Here is a 25688-nt window from a genome sequence, read left to right on the forward strand (position 1 = left end):
AGCACAACCCTTTTTAGAACACGTTTGCAGACGGTTTTGGTGGCTGATTTTGCCTGAGGGTGTTGGAGTAGCAAAATGTCTTTGTGTTCGCCAGTAGAAAATACCAACAAGTGAGTGGTGCAGGATTTGCTGTGTAATTGCTGAACAGGAATGGCACCAAAATTGTACATAATCAATGTTTGTGCTTGTAGGCACTTGGGTTTTTGAGGCACTCTGTTTGTCCATCCCTGCTCTTGCAGTAACTGTGCCACTTTCACGGATATGCTGCACAAATGATTGAATATTGAGGTGGAAAACCCGCTGGAGCAGCTGCCAGGCTGAGCAGGTGTGGTGGTTTTGGGAAAACCCTGTTATCCCTGAGGAGTCCCATGTGGGGAGGGCTGATAATAGAATAGATTTTTTTGCCTTAGATGTCGCCAAAACCAATATTCATGGCCATATAAATGCTAGCTCAAATCATAATCTGAGCTAAAGAAAAGCTGTTGACCATGACAGGTCAAGACTTTGCAATAACTTATAGACCTTTAAAACCAGAGTATTTTGATTAGGCTTTTACACTTGTGGGAGAGTAAGGAACACCAAAAGTGTGCTGAACTCCCCCATCCATTGGAAAATCAGCCAGTCTTGTGGTGTATGCAGGGCAATTGTCTGTTCTTATCTCTTGAGGTACTCCTCATGAAGCCAACACTTGCCAAAAAAGCTGCCAGGCGTGACTGGATGTATTGAGACTCTAAAAATTGATGAAGCAATGTATCTGCAATCAAAAGGTGTTAAGTCTGCAATATCAAATATTGCTTTTAGCAGTTGTTTAAAATATGGTGAGCCTATCAGTGAGGGCATCAGGAATTGTGCTCCTTGAGGAGGAACCTCATGGAGCTCCTGGCAGCTTCTGGTAGAGCTTCCTGGAGCATTTGGAAAATTTGGCAGTGCAGGTGGGCACTTGGGACTGGAGAGAGCACAGAGCCTCTGAAATACCTGAGAGCCTCCTCAGGCATGCAGATGCCTTCTGGAAGTGCAGCCTTAGGTGCTTGTGTTTATTCTGCCTTCCTTCTCCTGCTTATCCAAACAAAGCACGGAAGTGCTGGCGTCACTGAGCTTGGAGCTGGACGGAATAAAATAACATCTGTGCAGGGACTGGGGCCCAAATAGCCCGGGAGGAGGGAACCCACAGGGAGGGGATGAGGCCACGCTGCACCCAAACCTAAGACCTTCAGCTGTGCTGTGTTAGGAGGGTTTTCCCAATTTCTCTACATGGAATAAACAGGAGAAAACAGAATTGAGGGAGAGCATGGCAAACCCTGGTGCTGCTGGTGCCTCTGGGAGGGGGCAGAGGTGCAGGATCATGGAAAGCTCCACTCTCACCTGTCTCCAGCAGCTTCCCTGCCTCGCAGCTGGTGCTTCAGCCTTTAACATCCTCCTGATGGTGCCAGCTGGTCTGCAGGAAAAAATGTTGGCAGCAGGGAATGGTTCAGGGCACGGAGTTGGGTGCTTTTATTGAGGAGCTGCCTCATGCAGAGTGTGCAATGTGTGTGTGTGTGTATCAGAAATGAAGTGGAAGCAACTGGTAATGTAAAAAGTACTCCTGTAGACCCTGACACAGGAAATCTCTCAGTGCTGAGCCAGATGGAAGCTGCTGATGAGAATTTGAGTTTGAGTCTTGAGGCAGATGGTGAATGGTTTAAAAGGACGCTTGCTTTCAGAAAAATCTGCTGTGCATATGACTCCAGTGAGCAAACCCTGCCCCTGCCATGGCTGGGGATTATCAGGGCAGTGGCTTGGAATGCCCTGTCAGTGCTGTCCTCTGAAGGAGGGCTTGCACTGCAGTTCAGTGACTGTGCAGAGATATGGTGAAATGTGTCACTTGGGCCAGGAAAAGTTATAGATAAGGGCCTGTGGGAGTGTTTCTGTTGATAAATATGAGGTTAATCTTTCAAAATGAGAGTGTATGAGTGACAACTAACATCAAAACGGAAGAAAGAAATCTTTAATTATTGTTTTGTAAGTAATGGAAAGAGCTAAAAGAGGATGTGTCCGTCAGCTCTCGTTTGACTTTCCTCCTGCTTTGGGGTGCTGTGGGAAAATTCCTGTTCTTTTGCATCAATCCATGGCTCATTCGTAGCTTTAATATAGAAAATAATGCTTAGACTGAAGCCTTTAATATGCTTTACATAACCCAAAGTAGTGGTCATGTTGCCTGGGGTCAGACCTCTTTTTTTTTTTTTTTTTTTTCCTTTTATATCTCTTACCTTGTCCTTATACACAGATTCCCAACATCAGCTGTTGCCTTGTCATCCCTGCTGGAATTCCTTCCTTCCTGCTCACCCTTTTTCCCATTGTTGTGCCTTCTCAGTCTTGCCTGTTACATTTTTCTTGCCATGACTGGTAGGTGTTGGTGTCTCCATCAATCCATCACCTTCCTGGTGCTTCTTAGACCAAGAATCTAAGGTGGACTTGAGAGCCTCTTTTATTTCCTCCTGTCTGAGCCTGGTGTGTCTTGTGGGGTTGGTTTTTTGTTTTTTGGTGTGTTTTTTGCCTTCTGTAGATTGATGTTGAAGTTTCCAGTGTGAAGGGTAAATGATGTGACTCAAACTGGTTGCAAAAAAAAAAAAAAAGTGGTTTGTGGCATTTTTGTTTTTTTAAATTTTGGAGTTATTTTGGCTTCTGTTTCCAGTTAGAGTTAGTCTGTACTCCAATTAGAGTAGTGTGTGTGTTTGGTGTGGCAGGATCCAGCTCTGTCCTTCCCTGCCACCCTGTCAGCAACACCTCTGTAGCTGCTGACAGTCTGTGTCCCACCTCTCTGTCACCTCCACTGGGCTGTTCTGCACTTTTTTGGTGCTGCTCACTGACAGTTGGGCATAAAGGAACCAAACTTTCTGTCCTGGACTTCCCAGGCGGTGGCAGGAGCGTGCACAGGAGCAGCTCAGAATTCCTGGAGCACTGGGACTGCCTGACAAACACCTGGCATTGACTCCTTTCTGAAATTAATTTAGTGACATGTGGCAAAGCAGTGGATAAGGATCCTTTTTCCAGAGATTTCAATCATTGAGCTTTTTTGGTGAGAAAACAATTGTCCTTGCTCCCAGTGAAGTGGCTGGAGATGAGAACAGATATTTTTTGTGGTGCAGAGGTATTTCTTGGACAGTTGCTTCCATAGTGTGTGAGTCAAACGGGACAAAAGACCAACCCCAAACTTTCTGGCTCTGTATCAAATACTCTTTCGGTATTTATTACACTACACTTTGTTTATTTGTATTTATTGGTCATGTTCTTGAGCATTTGACTGTACCTAAGACTCTAAAAGGATTAAAAAAAGGACATGAGATGTTTATCTGGCTCATAGGGACGTCTGCAGTTAGATGGGATTGCTTTAATGCTGACCATTGCTGTCCTGAAGAGCTCCAGGAGGTGCTCATGGCTGAGGGAGTTTTTTTATAAGGCCTTGATCTGTCTCTAAAGTGCTGATTATGGGAATTGGACTTTGGGTTCTGTCTGGTCTGTCTCCTGCTAGGTCCCAGTTTTGGGATGTTGGTGGAGGTGGTGCTTATGCAAGATGATGGCAAAGGCTTGGTTAAACCAGGGCTGCAGCCACAAACTGGGAGTGGGGTCCCATCAGGTGGTGCAGTCCCCATCCCTGGAAGTGTCCAAAACACGTGGGGATGTGGTGCTTGGGAACGTGGTTGGGTGGTGACCATGGTGCTGGGTTGGTGGTTGGATTTGATGATCTTGGAATCATGAAGGTTGGAAAAGACCTTTAAGATTAGCACAGAGTTTTTTGGGAAGAATCTCCCAAACTTTCTTTGAGAATCTGTTGAGTCTTCAGGGAGTGACTAAAGTATCTTGCTTTGAGCTCTGGGGGGTGGGGATTCTTATTCCCAAAAAATAAAGACTGGATATAGGCAGATCAGTGCATTTTAGTAAAGACTCGAGGGAATGACTCCGTTATGGTGCTGCTGATACTGTGGGAAGTTTTGTGTGGGTTCAACTCTGGTTTGATTTTCTAGTTGAACGTGTTCTTGAAATGGTTTATTAACAGATTTTTATCAATCACTTGTGCTGCAGAGGAGGCCTCTGTTTATTTACTGGGCTGTGATGAGTGATTGAACTGGTTCAGACTTTTGTCTTAAACACAGAAAGTACAATTTGGGCTTCCTGCAGCAGCTGCAGTTTCCACAGTTAGAGCACACGAAAGTGAACGTGTTCTTGGCCAAAACCCAGAAGTTTTAATAATTGTAGGGCTTGAATATTTAAAATACTGGGATAACTGCAAGCCTTTACAGTCTGGGTGTGATACCATCTATAACACAGCGTGCTGATCTGGGAGCTGTTCTTAAATCAAACTTGGAAGACCAGGAGTTAATGTATTATATTTGTAAAACTCTGTCTTGATGCTTCCATAACAGTTGTTACATAAAAAGTGTGGAAAATATAAAATCGTTTTGTGGAGGAGAACCGAAATAATTGCATGCCAGCTTAGGTGCTGACGAGATGGGCTCAGAAATGCCCGGGTAAACTTAGTAGAAAGTAAAACATTGGTGAGTATTAATGAAGTCTTGAGTTCTACAGTTGTTTCCCTTCTTGCCACACCTGCACAAGGCAGGGGTTTTGTGTTGTTACCTTTGCATGCAGCAGCAGCCTCCTGCTTTTGGGCCACTCATGGAGCAAGAAATGTTTCTGAAGTTGAAACTGTTTTTCTCCAGAAGGCTGAAGGCTGCTTAGCAAGAGGAGTGAGTTAGATTCCTCCAGGAAAATGGCACAAATGCTCTCCCTGCCTTTTCCAACACTGCTGAGCAGTGTCTCAGAGGATGCTTGCACCAACCTCACCCAGTGCAAATGTGTGATGATTTATAGATCAAAAATGAGCTGGTTTGCTGGCCATGAATGGAGTGTGCAGTGTGCTGGCTGTCAACAGTTTGGCTTTTTAACAGTTTGAGGTAGAGAATCCTGCAAGTGGAGAGGAGTTGAACAGTTGAGAAATACCCACTAATTTTAGATTAATGCAGTACTTTTTCAGCGAGGGAAGCAAATGTTTTAAGGTGAAAGCTGCGCTGTCCAGTCTGGCACAGACTTGTGCTGCCTGTTGGAGCTTTCCAAATAGAGACATTGGAGCAGATTTTGGGAATCATGGCAGGGAAATGTGCTCCCAAATATGTCCCCTTAAGCTGCTGTTTCCAGCGGAGCAGTGCTAGGAACAGCAGGGATCTGCTCCTTAGCCAGGAGCTGGCTCTGCTCTCCTGCTCTGCCCTCCCTGGCTGCCAGCGGGCATGTGCTGGGTGCTAATGCCTCACCCCTTTTCAGGGAGTTCTCAGATTGATGCTGGAAAAATAACCTGCCAAAAAGGAGGAAAGAATAATCAAAATACTCTTTTTTTTTTTTTTTTTTTTTTTTTTAATAGCAGAGGTTGGTGAGTTACTGCTGGGTTAGTGGCACCTTAGCCACCCTCCTGGCATTAATATGTGACCATCAGGGTGGTTTTAAAATACATTTTCTTTGGATGATTATGCTTGGGAAGGAAGGAGTTATGGCTTTGAGCTATTCTCAATTAACAAGGGCAATTTTGAGGCTCAGGGCAGTGAGGGAAGTAGGATAAGGGTTGTTGCTGATGTGTTTCAGTAGGCTGAGGGGTGCCTTAGCAGTGGCTAAGGAACCAAGTTCTCACCTGGGAGTTCCTGTGTACATCTAGGATTGATTACTGGGCTACATCAACTTCAAAATATTAATTTATTACACTATATATATAAAAAAATCATTGACTAATTTAAATAATAATAATGAAAAAGAGTTGTACTTGATGATCCTTGTGGGTCCCTTCCAACTCAGAATATTCTGCAGTTAGACTAGAGGAGGCTTTAGAATTATTAAATAAACTTGTGCTAAAGTGAATTGTGGTGAATATACCTGTAGGTTCTTATTGTGCCAGAATTGTGGAGCTCAGTGTCTGGAAGCAGAGATCTAGGGTGTCCCTCTACCCTGGTTTTCCTGACTTCCCAGAAGTCTGTAAATGTATGGAGTAAAATGTGATGCTGGGTCTTTAATCAGTAGTGGGTCGCATCAGTTACTTTTCATTATTTCTTCCAAAATGAACGTAAAAATCGGTGTGGGCTCAAAGGATTGCCCTGAGGTGGGAAAAACAGAATTACAGGGATGTCAACTCCTCTCTGAGAGCTGCCCCAGTGCTGGTGGAAGGGGCTGGTGCTGAGAGGGAGCTGGACAGTGACCCTTTGTTAGGGCCAGTGGCTGAGCCAAGTCCGCTGGAAGCAGCCTGGAGCATGTGATTGCCCCTGGTTTGGAGAAAAACAGTTTTTCCCTGTTTTTGCAAAATGCTGCTCTCATCTTTTAGTGCATTCAGTGCTGTTTGGCTTGCACCCATGGTGACGTTTTCCCCCTGATTCTGGTGTGAGGTACAAATTCAGGAAAAGCGTCGCTGATTTCCCATTTCTGGGATAGTCTGGTTGTTTTGGGAGAGAGGGGGGAATTGTTGGTGGGTCAAACTGGGGCTCTCAGCAGGACATTCCTCTCTCTGGGTGTCCTTTTGGGGAAAGGAGAACATGTTCCTCAGGGATTGTTTGACTTGGGGTCTGTTCTCTTGCTGTTGGAGACAGCCTGAAAGACTGAGAGACAAATAAGGGGATGGCAAAGAAAAATAAATTGAGTAAATTTTGATGTGTAAAAAGCCCCAAACTCCTTCATCTTTTTTCTCCCATTCCAGAGGCTTCCCTGAGAAAGCAACAGAGGAATTTTTTGTTTTCCTTTGTAGAAATCCTGAGGAGGAAGAACAGTAGGAAATGAAAGCATCTTCCCATCACCTCATTTCCTCCTTGCTTTAGGCTCTTTGCTCTGCATCATGAGCTCGGTGTTGCAGTGAATTGTCATTTTTATCCTGTTTCCGCAGCAGTGCAAGAGGAGTTTGTGTTGAACCTGAGTTTTTATAGTCATGAAATGCCCATTAAAATCTGGCTGTGCCATTAAGCTCACTGCTGTAGTACTGCTTAGTAAAAGACCCTCTTTGCACAGTTCTGCTCAGTGCAATAGGAGCTCCCTGCCATGGCAAGGGAGAGGCTTGAGGAAGCAGGGGGCTGATGCCTTGAGGATGTTCACAGGGAGCTCTGTGATCTCCTGGAGCACCAAATTGGCCCTGTGGGGGCTTTGACATCATTTGTGTGGGTTTAGCCTGGAGTGCTGGGTTGGGAAGGACTTCAGAGTTTCTAAGTCTCTTTCACAAGCTGGATTTCAGATTGAGCTTGTGGTGTTTGGGATGTTGCACCTGTGTGTGTGTTGGCTGGACTAAATTAAAACATGAGAAGTTTCACCTCAACATGAGGAACTTCTTTCCATGAGGGTGGCAGAGCACTGGAACAGCTTCCAGGGAGGGTGTGGAGTCTCCCTCTCTGGAGACATCCCAAACCCACCTGGATGTGTCCCTGTGTGCCCTGCTCCAGGTGTCCCTGCCTTGGCAAGGGGGGATGGACTGGATGATCTCCAGAGGTCCTTTCTGACCCCAAGTGTTTCGGGATTCTGTGGCTGGAGTTGGGACTTCTGAGGCTGTCCTTGCTGTTGATGGAGTCGGTACCGTCCCTGTGGTGCTGGGCAGGCTGGACCCTGGGCAGTGCCAGCTGAGGATGGGGGGGGTGGCAGTGCTGCCACGAGGGAAGGGGCAGTGATGGGCAGGGATGGAGGAACATCAGCCAGGATTGGGTGTGGAGCTGCAGCACTGCCAGTTCTGGTCACTTCTCTCCTGGGGAGCCTCGGCTGGAGGATCTGGCCTGACTCATGACCAGCCCATGCACAGCTGATGCTCTGCCAGCACTGACCATAAGCTGCACGAGTTCTTCTCCCCTCCAGCCTTTAACTCTTGTCCTTCTCCTACCCAGCTGACCCCTGGGTGCGTTTTCTACATGGCAGTGCTGGAGGTTTTGCAAATTTTCTAAAAACCATGTGTGGAATCAGTTTTGAATTATGCTCAGTTCCGAGTGCTCACGTCCTTTCTGGAGGCACATGTGGGTGAACACAGCTAATGCTCAAATGCTGTCCTTGCCTTCCTGGAGGATGGTGCCTGGAGCCCCACCAGAGCAAGAGCCAAGTTACAGCTCCTTAGTGGCCCCCAGTGAAATGCAGGAGGTCTGAGGGAACATCAAAACTCACTTTGTGATTCTGAGTTGCCACAAGACAGATGCCAAAACATCTGCCTCTGGATAATGTTTTGTGTTAGTCTAAATCAGCATCTTGCTTTTTCTGCAAGAGCCAGCATTAAGAGCTCGGGGTGATGTGATTATTCCTTGCATCCAGGGTGTTTCACTTAATGGACTTCTTAATATTAAAAATCAATTTGGATGTTCTTGATTGTGCTTCTTGTTAGCTGTGCATTATGGCACATTAATAATGCTGTTTGAGTCAATAATGATGTATATATATATTTTTTTAGCAGTACTTTCAGCTTTATACCCTCAGTACTTTGTGGTGAAGTACTCTGCATACAGATCAGCCAGAAGTGGTGGGGAGGGCTGTTAAAACAGTGAGTAAGCATCTTACTTCATTAGCTCCCTAAAAATAAAGTGTCTGCCTTGAAAAGGGGGAGGAAGGAAAGCAAGAAGCTGAACTTAATTTCTTGGAAATCTTGGCTTGGTCCAGAACTCTTCATTTCACAGAATCATTTGAGTTGGAAAAGACTTCCCAGACTGTTGAGTCCAAGCTGTGCCCAATGCCCACCTTGTCCCCAGCCCAGAGCACTGAGTGCCACCTCCAGGAATTCCTTGGACACCTCCAGGGATGGGGACTCCAGACCTCCCTGGGCAGCCCCTTCCAATGTCAAATCACCCTTTCCATGGAGAAATTCCTGCTGCTGCCCACCCTGAGCCTCCCCTGGCCCAGCCTGAGGCCGTTCCCTCTCCTCCTGTCCCTGTTCCCTGCCAGCAGAGCCCGACCCCCCCGGCTGCCCCCTCCTGTCAGGGACTTGTGCAGAGCCACAAGGTCCCCCCTGAGCCTCCTTTGCTCCAGGTTTTATTTCTCTGTGTTTTTGAATTAGTGCAGGAAGGACAAGTGAGCATCTTGCTCTGTCCTACTCAAGCTCTGCCTGCAGGACTCAGCAGCAGGGTGGTCACACCTCTGGAAGGCACCAGGCCTCAAGTTTGGGGTTGTTCTGGATTTATGAAGTTTCCTCAGTTTATTAATTCCTGTTGGGCAGTGGGTGATGAGACACCAAATGCAATGCAGAACATATTGCTGCCCTTGCCATCTGTTGTGAAACCTGAGGTGTCTGCTGCCTTTAGAAAAGCTTGGTGGCCCCTCACTTTGTGTGCTCACTTGGGAAGAGGAGAGGCAGGCTGGCATTGCAGGGATTTCAGGCTGAGGGCTTCCAGAGTCTGGTTTAGGATTCTCTCACCCTCAGCAGATGCCCTGTGTAGTCATGGAGAAGAGGAGGTTCCAGATGAACCCATGTGTGTTTCAGGGATTTGCTGCTCACGTAGAGGAGGAGTGAAAGGAGCTGTCTCAGCTTTGTAGGGGAAAGTGATGATAAATCCTTTCTATCTACTTGAACTCATGGGATTTAGGCTAATCCTGTGATAAAAGTCACATTCATGGATTTAATCAATAAGATTAGAGCATCACTGGACAGGAGGAACCACAAGCTGGATTTTCTCCTTTAGCTGGGTTGTAACTGTTCAGGTCTAAGAATTTCTCCAGGTTTCTTCTCTCTTCAGGAAAGGAATTTTTTGGGAATGTTTGGATAACAGAATAGCTAAAATATTGAGAAAACTCTGAATCCAGCTTGGTAAGACGAGGGGTGACAAAACCCAAGGTGAAGGCGAGAAGATCTACCCTTGGTTAAGGCACACATGAACTAATTGTCTTTAACAATTCTCAGGTGCAACTCCTGACTCCAGCACTGCTTTTTTCCTTTCACTTCTCCATTAGCCTCAGGTGTAGGAATCAGAAACTCCTCTGGGCGAGTAGCAGAGGACTAAGGAATCTGCCTGAATATTGAAATCAGCCACTTAGATTTTAGGGAAAATCAGAGGAAAACCTTCAGGTGTCTTTTAATACCAGAGACTTTACGGAAGACTTTGCTTTTTTTCACCTCTGTGGTTTCAGTCTGCTTTTATTGAAAAAGCACAGTTATGATTTGGGGATTTGGTTTTTTAAAAGACAGTGTAAAATAAAGCTGATCATTTGTTAAATGTATTTTGGTTTCTTTCAGGAGTTTAGAATGATTAATACAACCTTTCACGCAAAGTAATACCAGGCAATATTACTCTGCAACATCTTTATGGCATCTTAAGATATCTCACCTTTCATACAGTCAGAAAAAAGCTTTTTCAATATCAGTTGATGTTACCTTTGTTTGCTTTTTCTTTTTTTTTCCACCTCTGTCAAATCTAATTCTTCTAGTGTTGGCCTCCTCATTTTTCCAGCGTGTGCAGATTAACGAGTGCAGCTCACAGAGGTGTTTGTTTTGTGTTCTTTAACAGCAAATGGAGCTTTGGTGCAATTACTGTAATGCCCTGTTCATTGTTCCTTTTGTTATCAACTCTTAGAGTTGAAAAATGGCTCTTTCTGTGCCCACACTTAATCCTTTGCTTTTGGCACTTCGGGATTCTTGTGTGGATGTTGGATTTTTTTAAATTAAGCAAAACATCAGTTAAAAAACACCTTAAAAATTGGAAGTTACACCTCAGGTTTTTAAATATTTTAAATGATAGCTCAGGATACAGTTGATGAGACAAAATGCAAACATACCAGTTTCATGCTTTACTGCTTCAAATTTTGTCTTTTCCTTTAATTAAAGCCTTGTCATTTGCTCCAATCAAACATTTTCTGTCACAGCAGCTTTTGATGTCGCTGTACATAAAAAAGATTCCTGTGAGGAGGAGTTCTTCTACCTTACAGGGCAGTTGGTGGTGTCATTCTTTGTAATCACAGGGGTGGGATGCACTTTATAGTTATTTTGCTTGTTTGCTTCACGATGTATCAATGCTGTTGGAAGCCAGAAACGTGATTTATTTTGTCTCATAGACATATTTTTCACACATATATATATTTTTGAAGATAAATCACCCCTCCCTGGCTCCTCAGTCAGTTGAGGTCAGTGGGAGCTGTCGTGGGCAATAATTACCATTTGATGGTTGTTTGTCATCTTCTGCCACAAGAATTGGTCATTACACTGCAGCTCCTGGTGCTTGACCTTCCTTGTTGTGACAGACACCAGTTTAGCACTCCTGGGCACAAATTTTGGTGCCTTTTATTCATAGCTGCCTTTGATCCTGAGTGTTTTTCCACTTAAATGTTGGAGAAATGCTCAGCTGAAGTGTGAATTGAGTACAGGGCTGGTTTTTAATCTGTTAGAATGCAAATTTTTCCTGGCTGGGATGTCTGGTGTGAGTCACTGAAGTTGCTTGTTGGGGTCCTGGAAGTGGGAGACTGTCCTTGGATTCATTTTTGGATGTGTGAATATCCAGGGGCCTCTTGGTTGAGCTGTGAGCATTGAAGGGATCTGAGTAAACACCCAAAGGATGGATTTTTTTGTGTTGCACTCCAGCCACACGAGTTTGGAGGAGTTATGACTGTGTAACTTTGTTTTCCCTGCTATGCACAAAAGCTGAAATGAGAATATTTCTGGGGAGTGTTTCCAAGCAGAAGTGTGGTCACCACTGTGACCATCCCTCTGCTCAGAGCAGTTTAAAATGCTCATTTTTGCTGATGTGTTTCTCAGAACCCCCTTCTCCTGAATAGCATTTATGGCTTTCAGATATCCTGTGCCATATACCTGGGAGGGAAGGTTTATCTCTCTTCAATAATGACAAAATTAAGGAAAACATTAAAGTAGGAATTAGCTTGGCTTGTTTTGATGTCAATAAAAACATTGTTACTTTCTAAAACCTTCATTTAAATACTGGTGATATTTATTGGTCTCTGCAGTGCACCTGGCCTTTATTCTTTTTACCCTGTAGTGTCCTTTTATTCCATTAATAATGTTTTACCTTATCCTGTGTTTTCCAAACTTGCTTTTCCATGGTTTTTTTCCATTTCTGCTCTCAGATTTATTTATTTACCTCTGAAGTCTGTCAAGCCAGAGGAGTTCCGCAGAAGGGACCCAGCCTGTTACGGATTTATTTACTGGTGATGATTGTGTCAGCTGGAATCCCAGGAGTTCTGGGGTGAACAAGCAGTAATTCCTAGAGGCTGGAGCTGGAGGCAGCACTGGGCTCTGTGCCCCATGCTCGTGCTGGGATTAGACCTTCCCTCGTGCCCACTGGGATGTTCCCAGCGTGTGAACTCAGGGCTAAACCGATTATCAGCTTTGGGGTCCAAGCAGTATTTTTTCTCCAGTTACCAATTCTTAGAGATGTAATTTGTGGTGTTGATCTCCTGTGTAATGCAGGCTCTTGCCTGCTGCTTAGGACTGCTGGGGTAGGAGAGAGCTGGGCACGTAAGGGAGGTGTTCCCTGCATCCCATCTCTCATTGCTTCATTGATAGCTGTGCCGTAGGGTTTGAGTTGGAGGGGTTTTTTGGAAGTGCTTTGTTACCTGTACTGAGTGTGGAACGTGTTGTGGGTGCTCTATGAACTCTTGGTCTGAAAATTTCCTGGGAGAGGCACACATAACTTATCCAGGTCTTTCTGTTCCAATAAAATATCCCTGAGTCCTGCCCTGGAAAGTGAGGCAGAAAGAAAAGCAGTGGTAATCTGAGGGGTGGGAGGAAGTTAGGAGGTAATTACTATGTTCTAAAACCACTTTTGCTTCCTGAAGAGTTGCAACAAGTAGTGAGAAATTCTGATTTTCAGGTATTATTGATCCCCATTGGAAGGAGGAGCTGCACAGTTGTAAACTGAGGAAGAAACTTCTGTGGGATCACCTTGCCTGAATTCCTTAGCTTTAGTCTTGTGAATATTGGAGTTGTTGCCTTTGGTCATGAGGACCTTCCTTGGTATTGGAAGATTTTTTTCTCCTACAGAGAGTTTGCTCTATATAAAACATAAAAATTTGGCTTTAGGAGTTGTAACTGTTTAGTTTTTCACATCATGGGTATTTTTTTCCCAACCAAGTCTAGTTTGTAGCATCATTTGTCAGATGAATTTGTGAGCGTTGCCAATCTCAGTGCTCAAGAGTGTCCAGGTTTTCTTTCGGGAAGGGTAGGGAGGAGTAGTCTTTGAGTTACTGTTGTTTTTGGCTGTAATTTAATATACAGTGGGTTGATGCAGTTGCCTCTGGCACTCAGAAATTCTGAAATCATATTTTTCAACATCCTATGCATGCAGTAAATGGATGAAGTGACTGAGAAATCATCCCTTAATATTAGCATGGCAATTTGAGTTTTCTAAAGGCACTTTGGAAGTTCTCTGTGTGTTGAGCTGACGGAGGAAGACAGAGCAGTTCATTGTAGAACTGCCTAAAATTGACACAAAGTGCTGGAAGGCTGGCAAATCCAACAAAAAATGAGTGTATTGCCATGAAGGTGATGATTATAAACAGAGTGGGGGACAACTTTAGAGGGTGAACTTGGGTTTTTTTTTTTTTGTTACAAGGGGAAATATTACGGATTTCAGAACTTGGCTGAATTTTTATGGAATTCTAAAACAATTTTTTTGCAGAAAGATTCAGAATGGCATCAATGAGTAATAAAAGCAATTATGTGGAGAAACACCTGGAATTGTTGTCTTGCCTGTACTAACAGCAGTGTTTCCTCTGTCCAGCTCTCTACAACTACGATGCCAGGGGACCAGATGAACTTTCCTTACAGATCGGGGACACCGTGCACATCCTGGAAACATATGAGGGTAAGAGGGCAAAAACTGAACTGAAAAAGAGGATTTTTTGGGGGGAGTTGTGTGCCTTTTCTGTTTGTGACCTTCTCGTGCTGCCAAGTGATGAATTGGAAGCTGAAACAAATGAAGGCATGTGAGGTTGATGAGCTGGTGGGTAAGTATGGGGTTTTCTGGGGAATAAGAATGTTCCCACAGCTGGATTTGTATGGATCTATTGTGGCATCTCCCCCACCTTAGAGAAATGAGAGATGCTTTTTGGGTACCCTTGGGTAATGCAAAAGAACCTGCTGCTAAAAGAAGTTTAATCTGAATTTGAAGGTCACCTGGCTCCTAAATTGTGTGTCTCTTCTGAGATGGGTGCCTGTGTTAGTGCCATGCACTGATTTCAGGCTTTCCCAGATGCCTCTTCTGAGATGAAACTCTGGAAACATCACCTGTACCAAAATCCTTCCTCCCTGATCCATCTACAAGGGAATCTGAATGGCTGAGTTTGATAATCAACAGGATATGGAAATTGTCTCAACGTTTTCAGCTCTTAATCCAAGCAAAATAAAACTCTTTCATTACATCCTGGAGTTGAAATTTTATGGCATGCTGCAGTTTGGAAGGGTGTGGGGAACATAGGACTAAACTCTGTGTGTTTAAAATAGTGTAACACTTTTTTGTCTTGTGGAAACATGGTTTATATATAAATATATTGATTTAATACATTGATTTAATTTACTTCTCTAGTCATTGATCTTTCAGTAGGTCTGTGTAATAAATTTATTTTAGTTACTGGCTTAACTGGATTTTTTTTATTATTTACTGAAACAATGCTATTTCAGCAAGATCTGATCATCACTGTGAAATGGTATTTTTGAATTTTCTCATTATTCCTGGGCTGGCCTTTTGTTGGAGCTCAGTTTGCTGCTGCAATGCCAAGTTTGAGCAAAGCAATCTTTCCACTCTCTGACGTTGCATGCTTTAATAAAACCCTAATAATGCAATGAGTTTAGATGCAAATGGAACGATTCAAATATTGCACAGCTTTGTACTTTTTTATATAAATAGATTTATTTAATGAATGTGGGAGAAGCTCTGAGCAGGGAATGTGAAACCCTCTCAAATGCTGACTGCTGCCAGCTAAGTGGGGCAGTGGGGATGAGTCACCTTTCCCATGGACTGGAATAATGGGAAGACCTTCACCCTCTCAGGGCTTGGAGCACATGGGATGAGTTCATGTGAAAAGAAATGCAAATTCCCGTTCTCCCAAGCACTGATTGCTCATTCCCTACCTGCTGAGATGGGGATTTAGATGCTGTAACTCTTATCTCTCTTTGTTTACAGAGCTGCTGTGATTAGGGGATTACTGGAGTTGTTTGATCTCTGGTTCCCGGGATAGAATTTGTGTGGATTGTGCCCCCGGAAGGTTTTGTGCCATAAATTTCCAGGTGTGTGCCTGGGACTCACCTGCCTGTGCCAGGCTGAGGTGGGAATGGGCCCATCCAAAGGAAAACCCTCTAATTAAATAATCCTGGGACAGAGGAGTTGTTGGAAGAGTCAGTAAAGCCTTTTTGCTGAGGTTCTGGGGTTTTGCCTCTCCAAGGTCTACCCCTTTTCCCCTGTGGGAAAAACAGTTGGTTTTTTTCATGGATGGAGTAGACATTCTGCTCCTCCCATCCTGCTGTAAATCTGATACTATTTTAAATTAGTTTTCTGTGATAATTCCTAGGTTGAGAGCAGTTTTGAAGACTGATCTGTGTCTTTGAAGTGGTAGAAATTAGTTGGTTTTTGTTTTTTGGTTTTTTTTTTTTCCTCTGAATCTGCATTGCCAAGAAAAGCTCACGGGAAATCCTTGCTCAGTTGGGGTCTCTGCAGAGGAGAGAGGTGAGGAGTTGGGAGGGCTCAGTCTCACATCCCTGGTCTGGAAGATCTGTTTTTAGGGCAGGTGTAGGATATCTGTTGCCACCATGTCCTGGAATTGATTGCTGAAATGAACCTTGACCCTGTATTTAAAATAATATTTCCTTTTTTTGCCTGTGAGTTGAACTTATTTTGGAGTTTGTTTTTATTACTAAAAATTTCGATATGTTGCATTCTAATTATGGAAATTTTTTTTTTTCTCTGAAAAGCAGAAAAATTGCGTAGAATGAATTCAATGTGCAGATCCCGTGAGGTTTCAGTCTTGGTAAAAACATCCCCTATTTTTATAGGAGTGAGGAGACTGGAAATGAATGTGCACGTTTCATGATAAATATTAAATTTGTGTTCATCCAGTAAAGATGAAGCCACTTCTAAGACTAAAATAAAACTAGTATTCTTCTTTTAGGAGGTATTTTAGTTTATTTTTCAGTTAGAAAACTTTCTCTGTCCTTCTAATCTGAGCCTTAGAGGAAAAGCCAAGCAGGAAAGCTGTAGGAATTCCTAAATATCCTTCTCTGCAGGAGAGGAGGATTGCATTTTGTAGCAGATACCCTAAAACCCAAGGATTTACCACCTTCTGGATTAGTATTTTCCAGATCTTTATTGTCTTAATTCCGTTTCTTGACATTATTTGATGGAATGGGCAAATGGAACCATGTGATCAATAACTGTGGCTCATTAAGGGGAATAGCTGGGAAATGTAACAGAAAATCAACCTCAAAAGCAAGGTTATGTGCTGGAGCTTCAGTTAATTTTCTAGTGCTGCTGTGAGAAGGGAATTTGGCTTCCCAGATCGGGATTTTCACCGAAGTTATTCTTGGTATTACGGGAAAGTTCAGTTGTTGGTGCTGGTTTTTTTTGTTTGTTTGTTTTTCAATGTAACTGTGTCAAAAATGGATGCATTGTTTGAGGGTAACCACAGCAAATTCTTGAGTGCCTTCTGCAGCTTCAACAGAGGCAAAAATATTTCCTTGGTCTCCTCTTAGTTGAGCATTTCCTTGGATGCACGTTTCCAGCTGTTCCATAGTGTTTGTTAAGGACAAGGTCTGCTCTTGAACAGGGTCTGCTCCAGGGATGAGGGCTCCACAACCTGTGCCAGAGTCAGCTCCTTCCCAGGGAAGGAGTTCCTGGAATCCCCCAATGCTTTGGGCTGGAAAGGGCCTTAAAGCCCACCCAGTGCCACGCCTGCCATGGGCAGGGACACCTCCCACTGTGCCAGGCTGCTCCAAGCCCCAATGTCCAGCCTGGCCTTGGGCACTGCCAGGGATCCAGGGGCAGCCCCAGCTGCTCTGGGCACCCTGTGCCAGGGCCTGCCCACCCTCCCAGGGAACAATTCCTGCCCAATCTCCCATCCAGCCCTGCCCTCTGGCACTGGGAAGCCATTCCCTGTGTCCTGTCCCTCCATGCCTTGTCCCCAGTCCCTCTGCAGCTCTCCTGGAGCCCCTTTAGGCCCTGCAAGGGGCTCTGAGCTCTCCCTGGAGCCTTCTCTTCTCCAGCTGAGCACCCCCAGCTCTCCCATGTTTTTGGGGAGTTAATTAGAGCTGACTTCACATGTTTAAGTGACACTGCCCCCATCTGAGCACGTTCATGGCCAGACCCAGTGCCTCCAGTTGAACCAGTGAGAGCTGCATTTGCAAACTGGACTCCCTGCAGAGCTCCAGGCTGGATACCCAGCACCAGCTCCCTGCAAGGAGGAGCCTGGTTGGACCAGCCTGGCCACATCAGGACCTCTGCAAGGAGCAGGAGTGCTGCCAGCTCTCCAAGGCAGATTTTGGCTGCTCTCTTCTCCCTGATCCTGGGAGCTCTGGCTGCAAAACTTCAGGAAGCAGAGGTTCCTCTGTGGGGAGCTCTCTTTGCTGCAGGGCTTTTGTTCCACAGGTGCTGTGGGATGTCCTGAGGCAGCACAGGAGGTGGGCTGGGAGAAGAGAGAATGATTGTTTGTTCTTCAGTTTGTACAATGCATCTGATCAAAGTTCTGGGGTTCCACAGTTTAAACTCCAGGACTTCAAAATGTTGGTTTATTCATCTAAAACGGTGGGAGTTTAGTTTTTTTATTAGGATTGGAATCCATGCATGGATTTCAGCCAGTGGAGTTTAACACAGGCAGAAATGTTTTGCCTCCTTTGCACCTGAGCAAAACTGGGAGTGCTCATTTCAGCAGCAGCTGCATGTTCCTCGGGAAGCAGTGGCAATGTGGGATGTGAGGCCATGGCAGCCTCTGTGTGGTGGGTACAGACACCAGGTTTAAGGAGGTGGCACTAAGCAGCCCCAAGTGCTGCAGTGAGAAGGTGATGAATCACTTTGGCTCGTGCTGCAGGAGAGCAGACTGAAAAATCCCATGTGCTTGAGCCTGTGATTTGGGTTTCTGGTCCCGGAGTGTGCAGAATGAATTTATCAGCGTGTGTTGATTTCATGGAGCTTCCTCCCTGTTCTCAGGACTGGGACTGCAGTTTTTATTCCACATCTGCTTTGTGCTCTCCCCATCCTCCCCCAGACAGGGATGCTTTGCTGTACAAACCCCTCTTTGCAGGGCTGGAGGGGTGGATGCTGCATCCAGGCTCAGTTCTCCAAATGCTTTTGTATTTTGATGTGTGACTCCTAAATTCCAGAGTATTCCTGTTTTCTGGTGAGGTGGCTAACAGCTGAAAACTTGGGTTTGTGGAATTGAAATGGGTTTTGAAATGGAGCTAGTCAAACAATCAATTTTTGTCAAGGTAATGCTCTTAAGTTGGTTTTGTGTTGGTGAGTTAGTAATTAAAATGAAATGCACAGCAGTTACACACATCATATCAGCCACCATCTCTGTCATGTGCTTCTCTCCATCATCTCTCTGATTTTATAGCTTCCAGGGTGACTTGTTTTATCCAGGAATTTTAAGCCTGTGGAAAGCTGAAATTCAGGTGGGATGTGCAGGGCTGAAGCACGATCAGAAACACCTTACAGTGCTGTTGAGCTGGGAAGGAGCAGCTGGGAGGTGCCATAAATGAACTTTTTAATGTTTTGTCCCTTTTTTCTCTCCTAGGTTGGTACAGGGGCTATACACTACGGAAGAAATCCAAGAAGGTGAGAGGTGCTCGTTTTTTCTCTTGGAATAAGGTGGATTTTTGGCACTGGGTGTGTGGGTTTGTGGAGGTCTCTGGTGCTGATGGAGCTGGAGCCCAGGTGTGCATTGGTCACTGCTGCCCTGTGTCCTCAGCCTCTGGCCAATAGGAATTTTTCAAGTTAATAAAAACTTATTTTAGCGAGGCCTAAAGGATGAGTGGCATATCCAGCTCTGGGGTCCAGAGGAAGGACATGGAGCTGCTGGAGAGAGGCCAGAGGAGGCACCAGGATGATCTTGAGGGATGGAGCAGCTCTGCTGGGAGGAAAGGCTGAGAATTTGGATTGTTCAATCTGGAGAAGCGAAGCTTTGGGATGACCTCATTGTGGCTTCCCAGTGCCTGAAGGAACCACAGGAAACATAGAGAGAGAGTTTGGAGAAGGGATGGAGTAACAGGACAAGGGGAATGGCTTTAAGCTGAAAGTGGGGAGATGTAGATGGGAAATTCAGAAGAAATTCTTGGCTGTGAGGGTGGGCAGGCCCTGGCACAGGGTGCCCAGAGCAGCTGGGGCTGCCCCTGGATCCCTGGCAGTGCCCAAGGCCAGGCTGGACATTGGGGCTGGGAGCAGCCTGGGACAGTGGGAGGTGTCCCTGCCCATGGCAGGGGTGGCACTGGATGGGCTTTAAGGTCCCTTTTAAAGTCCCTTTTAAGGTCCCTTCCAAGCCAGGCTGTTCTGTGTTTCTGTGATCCCCTTTTTGCAGTGTAAAGGTAATAAATCAGTCACTGGATGTGTCTTTATGTGCATCATCTCCTTTTGGGCAGTAACTGCTGCCCCAAGCCTGTGCCTCAGTAAAAAGTTCAGACATTGATGTTCTCCTTGGTCTATTCAGAGGCTGACGCTGCTTCAGTGTCTGTTAAATAATGAATTCCTGGTGAAATGCAGCTTGGAGAGGGATATGGAACCCCAGCATGGGATTTTTCAGTCCTTCCCTTTGGAGAGGAGGAGGCTTCTCCTGCAGTGTAATTCCAGTGTGCACCAGGGGCTGCATTTACAGCAGCTTTGCTGAAATAAAAGGAGAGGAAACCACACAAACACTGGTTGTAGCATCGTGTTTTATTTTTTGAGCCTTTTACTTCGCAGTAGTAATTAAACAAAATTAAAACTTCAGGGTTTGCTTCTTTTTTCACCAAAACTCTACAAATGCCATGTTTGTCTCCAGAGGTGTGTTTTTAGTTGAGTCTGCATGTCTGAAAGTACAGAGTTGTATGGTTCATCCCACCCATTTCCTTACCAGGCCTGGGTTTTTATTCTATTTTTGTATTTCCATTTTTTTTCTGTGAATAAGTTACATTTCTTCCAAACCATATTTCATGGACGTGCTTTTTACAGTCTGAGAAGCAATTAGACATGTTTCTTAAATTAATTCCACGTGTTGCTGCATTTGTCTGACTGCCACTAAATTTAGTGATTTTTAAATATTTTTTTAAACTGGGGTGAAAAGACAACTCCCATGCACTATTTCCCCCAATGGCTTTCCAAAACTTTCTATTACTGCATTCCCAGAAGATCAGAAAACTGAACTCCTACCTTGAAGGGTGAGATGGAGGAAGTTGTTTTATCAGCTTGGATTAGTTTATTTTAAAAATACTGTTTTATTTCTGGGATGTTGATTAATTTAGACTATTTTTTCAGAGGAGCTGTAAGGTTGCAATTGCACCTTCTTGAAAAGGACAGGCAATGCAAAAATTCAATATCTATTAGAAAAGTCTCAATCACAACTCTTCTGGTGCTCAAGGGTGTGAATGGCTCTGCACACCCAGCAGTGTCTTGGCATATTTTAGGTAATAAACACAATATGTTGTGTTCAACTGATTATTTAACACATTTTTCCCTCTCCCTCCCTCTCCAAGGGCATATTCCCTGCCTCATACATCCACCTTAAGGAAGCAATCGTTGAAGGCAAAGGGTAAGTTGAATTTGAAAAGAACAAAACTCCTTTTTCCTGTTTTATCCACATCATTTCAGTGCATTATCAGGTCACACTGTTTCCAGGTAGTTTTTTGCCTTAGTGAGAAATTATTCTGTGTTTTTTCCTGTTCCCTTCCGTGGTGTGTGCAACACTGAGTGGTTTGAGCTGTGTTTGTTGTTCAGCAGTTGTTCAGATCCTTATGTATCAAATCAGCTTTGCTGGACATGCAGGTAAAAGTCTCTAACATGAAAATAAAAGTTGAGTTAAAAACCAGGAAAAAACCCACAACCGTAGCCCAGGGGACAAAGGAGGTGGAGTGAAATTAATAAATCATTACCTAGGTATGAAATGGAGTGAAACAGGATTAAAATATTTTATTCCTTTGTGCCTGATTTATTTTTATACTCTGTTAAATATGTAAATGATCAAACTACTAATCATGAGGTTGCTGCATAATGACATCTTTCTTGCTGATTGCAAAACTGCCTTTAAGTACCCTCCTTCTGCAATATTAAAAGATCTAGCTGGTGTTTCTTACCTTCGTGGCACCTCATTTTAAAACAAATCATACAGGAACTTCGTGGTAATGAACTGAATCTTAATTTTTCATTGCAAGACGATTATTTTGAAAAAAAGAAATACGGGGGAGTATTGTGGTGTTGAAGGTTGGGCACATCTGGTTTTATTCTTGGTTGTTTGTTGTAAAAGAAATATCTCGGTAATGTTACAGTGAGGTGTTTTGATATCCTTGTGAATTTAGAAATGAGGAGAGGCTGGGAAGAGTTCTCAAGGGTGTGGAGTGATAAGATGAGAGGGGGAAGGTTTAGATGGGATATTGGGCAGGAATTGTTCCCTGGGAGGGTGGGCAGGCCCTGGCACAGGGTGCCCAGAGCAGCTGGGGCTGCCCCTGGATCCCTGGCAGTGCCCAAGGCCAGGCTGGACATTGGGGCTTGGAGCAGCCTGGGACAGTGGGAGGTGTCCCTGCCATGGCAGGGGGTGGATCAAGATCATCTTTAAGATCCCTTCCAACCCAAACCATTCCATGATTCCATAATCTCAGCCCATCAAAATACCCTTTATGTGCTATGGCTGTACTGGTGTCCAGTGCTTCAATATCTGATCATATCTAATTTTTGCTTATAAATTTATAGTAAGTGATGCTAATTCCAACTCAGTTGTATTCAGTTCCCTTTGGAAATGAACAGTTCTTCCCTAGGAATGATTCTAGGTTAGGTGATTTTGATTAGATGCCAGCACAAAAGTTTTCACAGAAGAGGCCACCAAGCCTTGGCCCAGGCTGCTCTGTGCTGTGGTGGAGTCACCATTCCTGGAACTGCTCACAAAATGTGTGGATGTGGCACGTGGGACATGGCTTAGTGGTGACCGTGGTGGTGCTGATTGCACTCAATGACCTTAAAGCTCCTTTCAACCCTTAATTCTGTGATTCTTCATTCTGCTGCTTAATTCAGCCTCATTTTTTCCTTCTTCCTCTTCAGCCAACATGAGACAGTGATCCCCAACGAGCTGCCCCTGATCCAGGAGGTCACCACCACGCTGAGGGAATGGTCTGTCATCTGGAGGCAGCTCTATGTGGTATGTGCAGCTCAGGAAAATGCTGACACTGGGAGAGCTTGGTGGGAAAAGTGGTGCTGGGAAAGGTGCAGGGAGATGCAGGAAGGAGCTGCTATTTATGAAGGAATCATTAATGAATTTCCCCTTGTGGTGTTGTTTCTAAAGGCTACTTGCAGTGCTGAAAATCTGTGTAGCATCATCTCTGTTAAAGCACAAATCTCAGCAATGATTCTCCTGCCTGTTTTTTCAAATCCCTTTCTTTCCTTGTGCAGAATCAGGTTTTTTTTTTGAGTGTTACCTTGATCTAGCAATAATCTGTTAAGCAATTATGACCCCTTTTTCATGTGGGTTCTATTATAGAAAACATGATTTTTCAGGTGTATACAGATTGGGAGTAATTTAACATGTAATTTTAGTAAAGAAATTTTAAAAATAGTTTTCAGGCTATTTCTTTAGACTGTTGGTCTGTGTTATGAAATAATTGAGTATTTATTGTTGAATTTGTGGGTGTAAACTGAAAGCTTTGTAAATTTATCAGTGTAGGCCTTTAACTTCTCAGTATTCCTTTACTTGAAGTTGATTGCTCCCAAATTATTGACACCTTAACTTGCATCCCTGTTTATTTCGATATGCTAAGGTTCCAAACACGTAAAAATATATTCTTAGAAATTTGTACAGATAATTATTGATAGTCTCTCAGAAGGGAACATAGGAAAACAGAGATGAAAGTGCACATAAGTGAGATCAAGAGTTCAAACCTACATTTAAAAGCCTAGTTCAGCTGTAAAGCAAGGCCTGCTGTGGGATTTAAGGTACCTGGCTCACACTTCTGATGCTCTCATTGTGCAAGGTCACTGTAACAAGATAATGGGAACATGAAATTCCTTTATTTAAAGCAGGGTTTAATGCAGTCTCTGTTTCCCATAAATATGTTTGAAATCTTGTATCATAAAAGTGCAAGCTGTGTAATGAAGACACCGAGTGGTAATGAAGATGTTTGTGCTGACTAATGTGGCTTTTAATCACACCCATGAAAATAAAGATTAGGAGTAAGAGTGTAATGGAAATGATGTAGTGTGGCAATAGAGAAGGTGAAGGATAATATCTTCTATGAAAAGAAACAGATTATGTATTGAAGTGGGAGCTTTAAGGTGTTGGAATAGCAGGGAGTTGTGTGCTGAGGAGCAGGGAAGAAGTAGACAGGCAGAAATAAAAGCAGGAGGAGCAGAATCTCGGGAGGGTGCTGAGAAGAGCTTTGCCCTTGGTTCTACTGCTGTAGAATCCCAAAATGGTTTGGGATGGAAGGGATTTTAAAGCCCATTCAGTGCCAGCCTGGCCTTGGACACTTCCAGGGTGGGAAGTGGGGCTTGGAGCATCCTGGGATAGTGGAAGGTGTCTCTGCCCATGGCAGGGGGTGGCCCTGGGTTGGCTTTAAGGTCCTTTCCAAACCATCCCACTCTATGATTCCATGATAAACAATACTTCAGTGCTTTGCTGATATTTTGGAATCCAAGAGCAGGCAATCACAGGAGGTTTGGTTCACTGGAGGCAGCTGGTTTCAGACTGGGCAGTCTGCAGCTTTGAGGGATATTCCATGCTGTCCATGCCTTGCATATCAAAACCCATTAAAGGACCACATTTATGGCTTGAATCAGTTTGTAATTTGTGTTTGAATCTTGAATGGATGTTCAGATTTTGTTTGCAGAGAGCAGGGGATGTTTCCCATCTCTGTGGTTTGATTGCCTGCAGCCTCGAAAATCAGGAACCTCTTCCCCATTTGGATTTGTCTGTATTTAGCTTCCAGCCATATGTGCCTGTTGTGTCTTTCTCTGCTACATTAAAGAGCTTTTAATAATGGGTATTTTCTCTCTGTGAAGATTCTCCCACTATAATCAAGCCAGCTTTTGGCTAATCTGAACAGACTGAAGTCTTTAAGTTTCACAGTTAGATATCCTTTTCCCAGAGTCTTGGAGTCATTATGTTCTTTTCCTACATCGTCTGCATTTTTTTCCTTGGCTTTTCTTTTTCAGTGGAGAATTTTATTGTAATTATTTAATTATTCCTAGCTTAGCTGAATGTTGCCAAGGAAAGTTTGTGTGTGCTGCTGGCAGTATTTAATATCCACAGTTCCAGGCTTTATAAGCAATTCAGGTATTTAACTTCCTATCAAGTTTAGGTCTTTTCCTGGTGTTTCACTGTCCTTTAAAAGTTACCTGTGGGCTTGTATGGCATTGATGTGCACAGTGAGGGATTTTGAAGTGTCATTGTGGAGGTTTAACCAGGGAAGGGAAGGATTCTCCCATCTGTTGCAGATGGGCTATTGCAGAACTTGAGCCTCATGCTGTCCAAATGCACCATTTTCAGTCCTGCTCTGCTCAGTGCAGAGGGTCACTGAATAAAGCTACCCTGGGAATCAATAAAAGGACTTTTTCCCCTTGAATGCCTGAAAGCAGCATGACCCAGGTTTTAGGGTAACATGAAAACAAACATTTATCCCTATTTAGCTCCTTAAAGCTGAGTGCAGGACTCTGGATATTCGGTGTTCTGTGCTGTAGGAAGTGAGGCTCCTGCTTCAGAGCTCTTGTAGACTTACCCTTTGAATTCATATTTATAATGGCAGTTTATCCTGTGTATTCACAAGCCTTCAAACCTGATTTCTCCCCATTTTCCCCCCCAAAACAGCAGGACAACAGGGAGATGTTCCGCAGCGTCCGGCACATGATTTACGACCTGATTGAGTGGAGATCCCAAATCCTCTCCGGGACCCTGCCCCAAGATGAGCTCAAGGAGCTGAAAAAGAAAGTGACTGCCAAAATTGATTATGGCAACAGGTTTGTGAACAGCATCTTCCAAGTTTTTCTGCCTGCAACCAGATCACCCTGTGTAAGACACATCAGCTGTCAAGGACTTCTTGCAGGATTCCTTTTTTTCCTGTAGTTGTAGAGATGAAATATTTGTGTACTCACACTTCTGTTACAACAGGATAAAGATGGAAGTTGATGCAGCATCTTTAAAGTAAAACATGTAAAGTGGAATCCATCTCTCTCTCCTGATGCTTTCATCAATTTGATGCTGGTATGAGCTATAATTTTTTAAGGCCAATTCAAAAGTGCAAAAAACCCCAGAATTTTCAACTCCACTTGCTTCTGCAGCACAAACCATTGTCACCCTCTGAGCACCACCAGCTGCCTGTGCCCTCGAGTCACTCAGCTGTAATGTGATGTTGAAGGATTTGGCTCAGAAGCATCATGTAGCTCTTGGTTCCTCTCCCTTCACAGGATCCAGCTGGTAGCAGAAGATTAACAGGGAGATTTCATAAAAGAACGGAGCCATTTAGCACGAGAGAGTGGAAGCTGGGAAGGAAATCCTGACCCAAAAGAGACAGCAGTGCAGGTTGCACGTGTTGGGATATTTTAGTGATTCAGATGTGTTCTTGATGCCTT

At 44.1% G+C, this 25688-nt stretch overlaps 1 protein-coding gene across 3 annotated transcripts in view; it reads left to right on the top strand.

Annotated features, from left to right (window-relative positions):
* DOCK1 (dedicator of cytokinesis 1) overlaps positions 1 to 25688 on the top strand; it is a 265665-nt gene that overhangs the window by 7057 nt on the left and 232920 nt on the right. For all 3 annotated transcript variants that reach the window (XM_082286424.1, XM_082286425.1, XM_082286426.1), the window contains exons 2-6: positions 13686 to 13769; positions 18685 to 18725; positions 20615 to 20670; positions 22170 to 22266; positions 24928 to 25076. In XM_082286424.1, coding sequence (XP_082142550.1) covers positions 13686 to 13769; positions 18685 to 18725; positions 20615 to 20670; positions 22170 to 22266; positions 24928 to 25076 — 427 coding nt within the window. The remainder of the gene's footprint in view (positions 1 to 13685; positions 13770 to 18684; positions 18726 to 20614; positions 20671 to 22169; positions 22267 to 24927; positions 25077 to 25688) is intronic.

Source organism: Coloeus monedula (assembly GCF_965178545.1).
Source record: "Coloeus monedula genome assembly, chromosome: 8".
Lineage (NCBI taxonomy): Eukaryota > Metazoa > Chordata > Aves > Passeriformes > Corvidae > Coloeus > Coloeus monedula.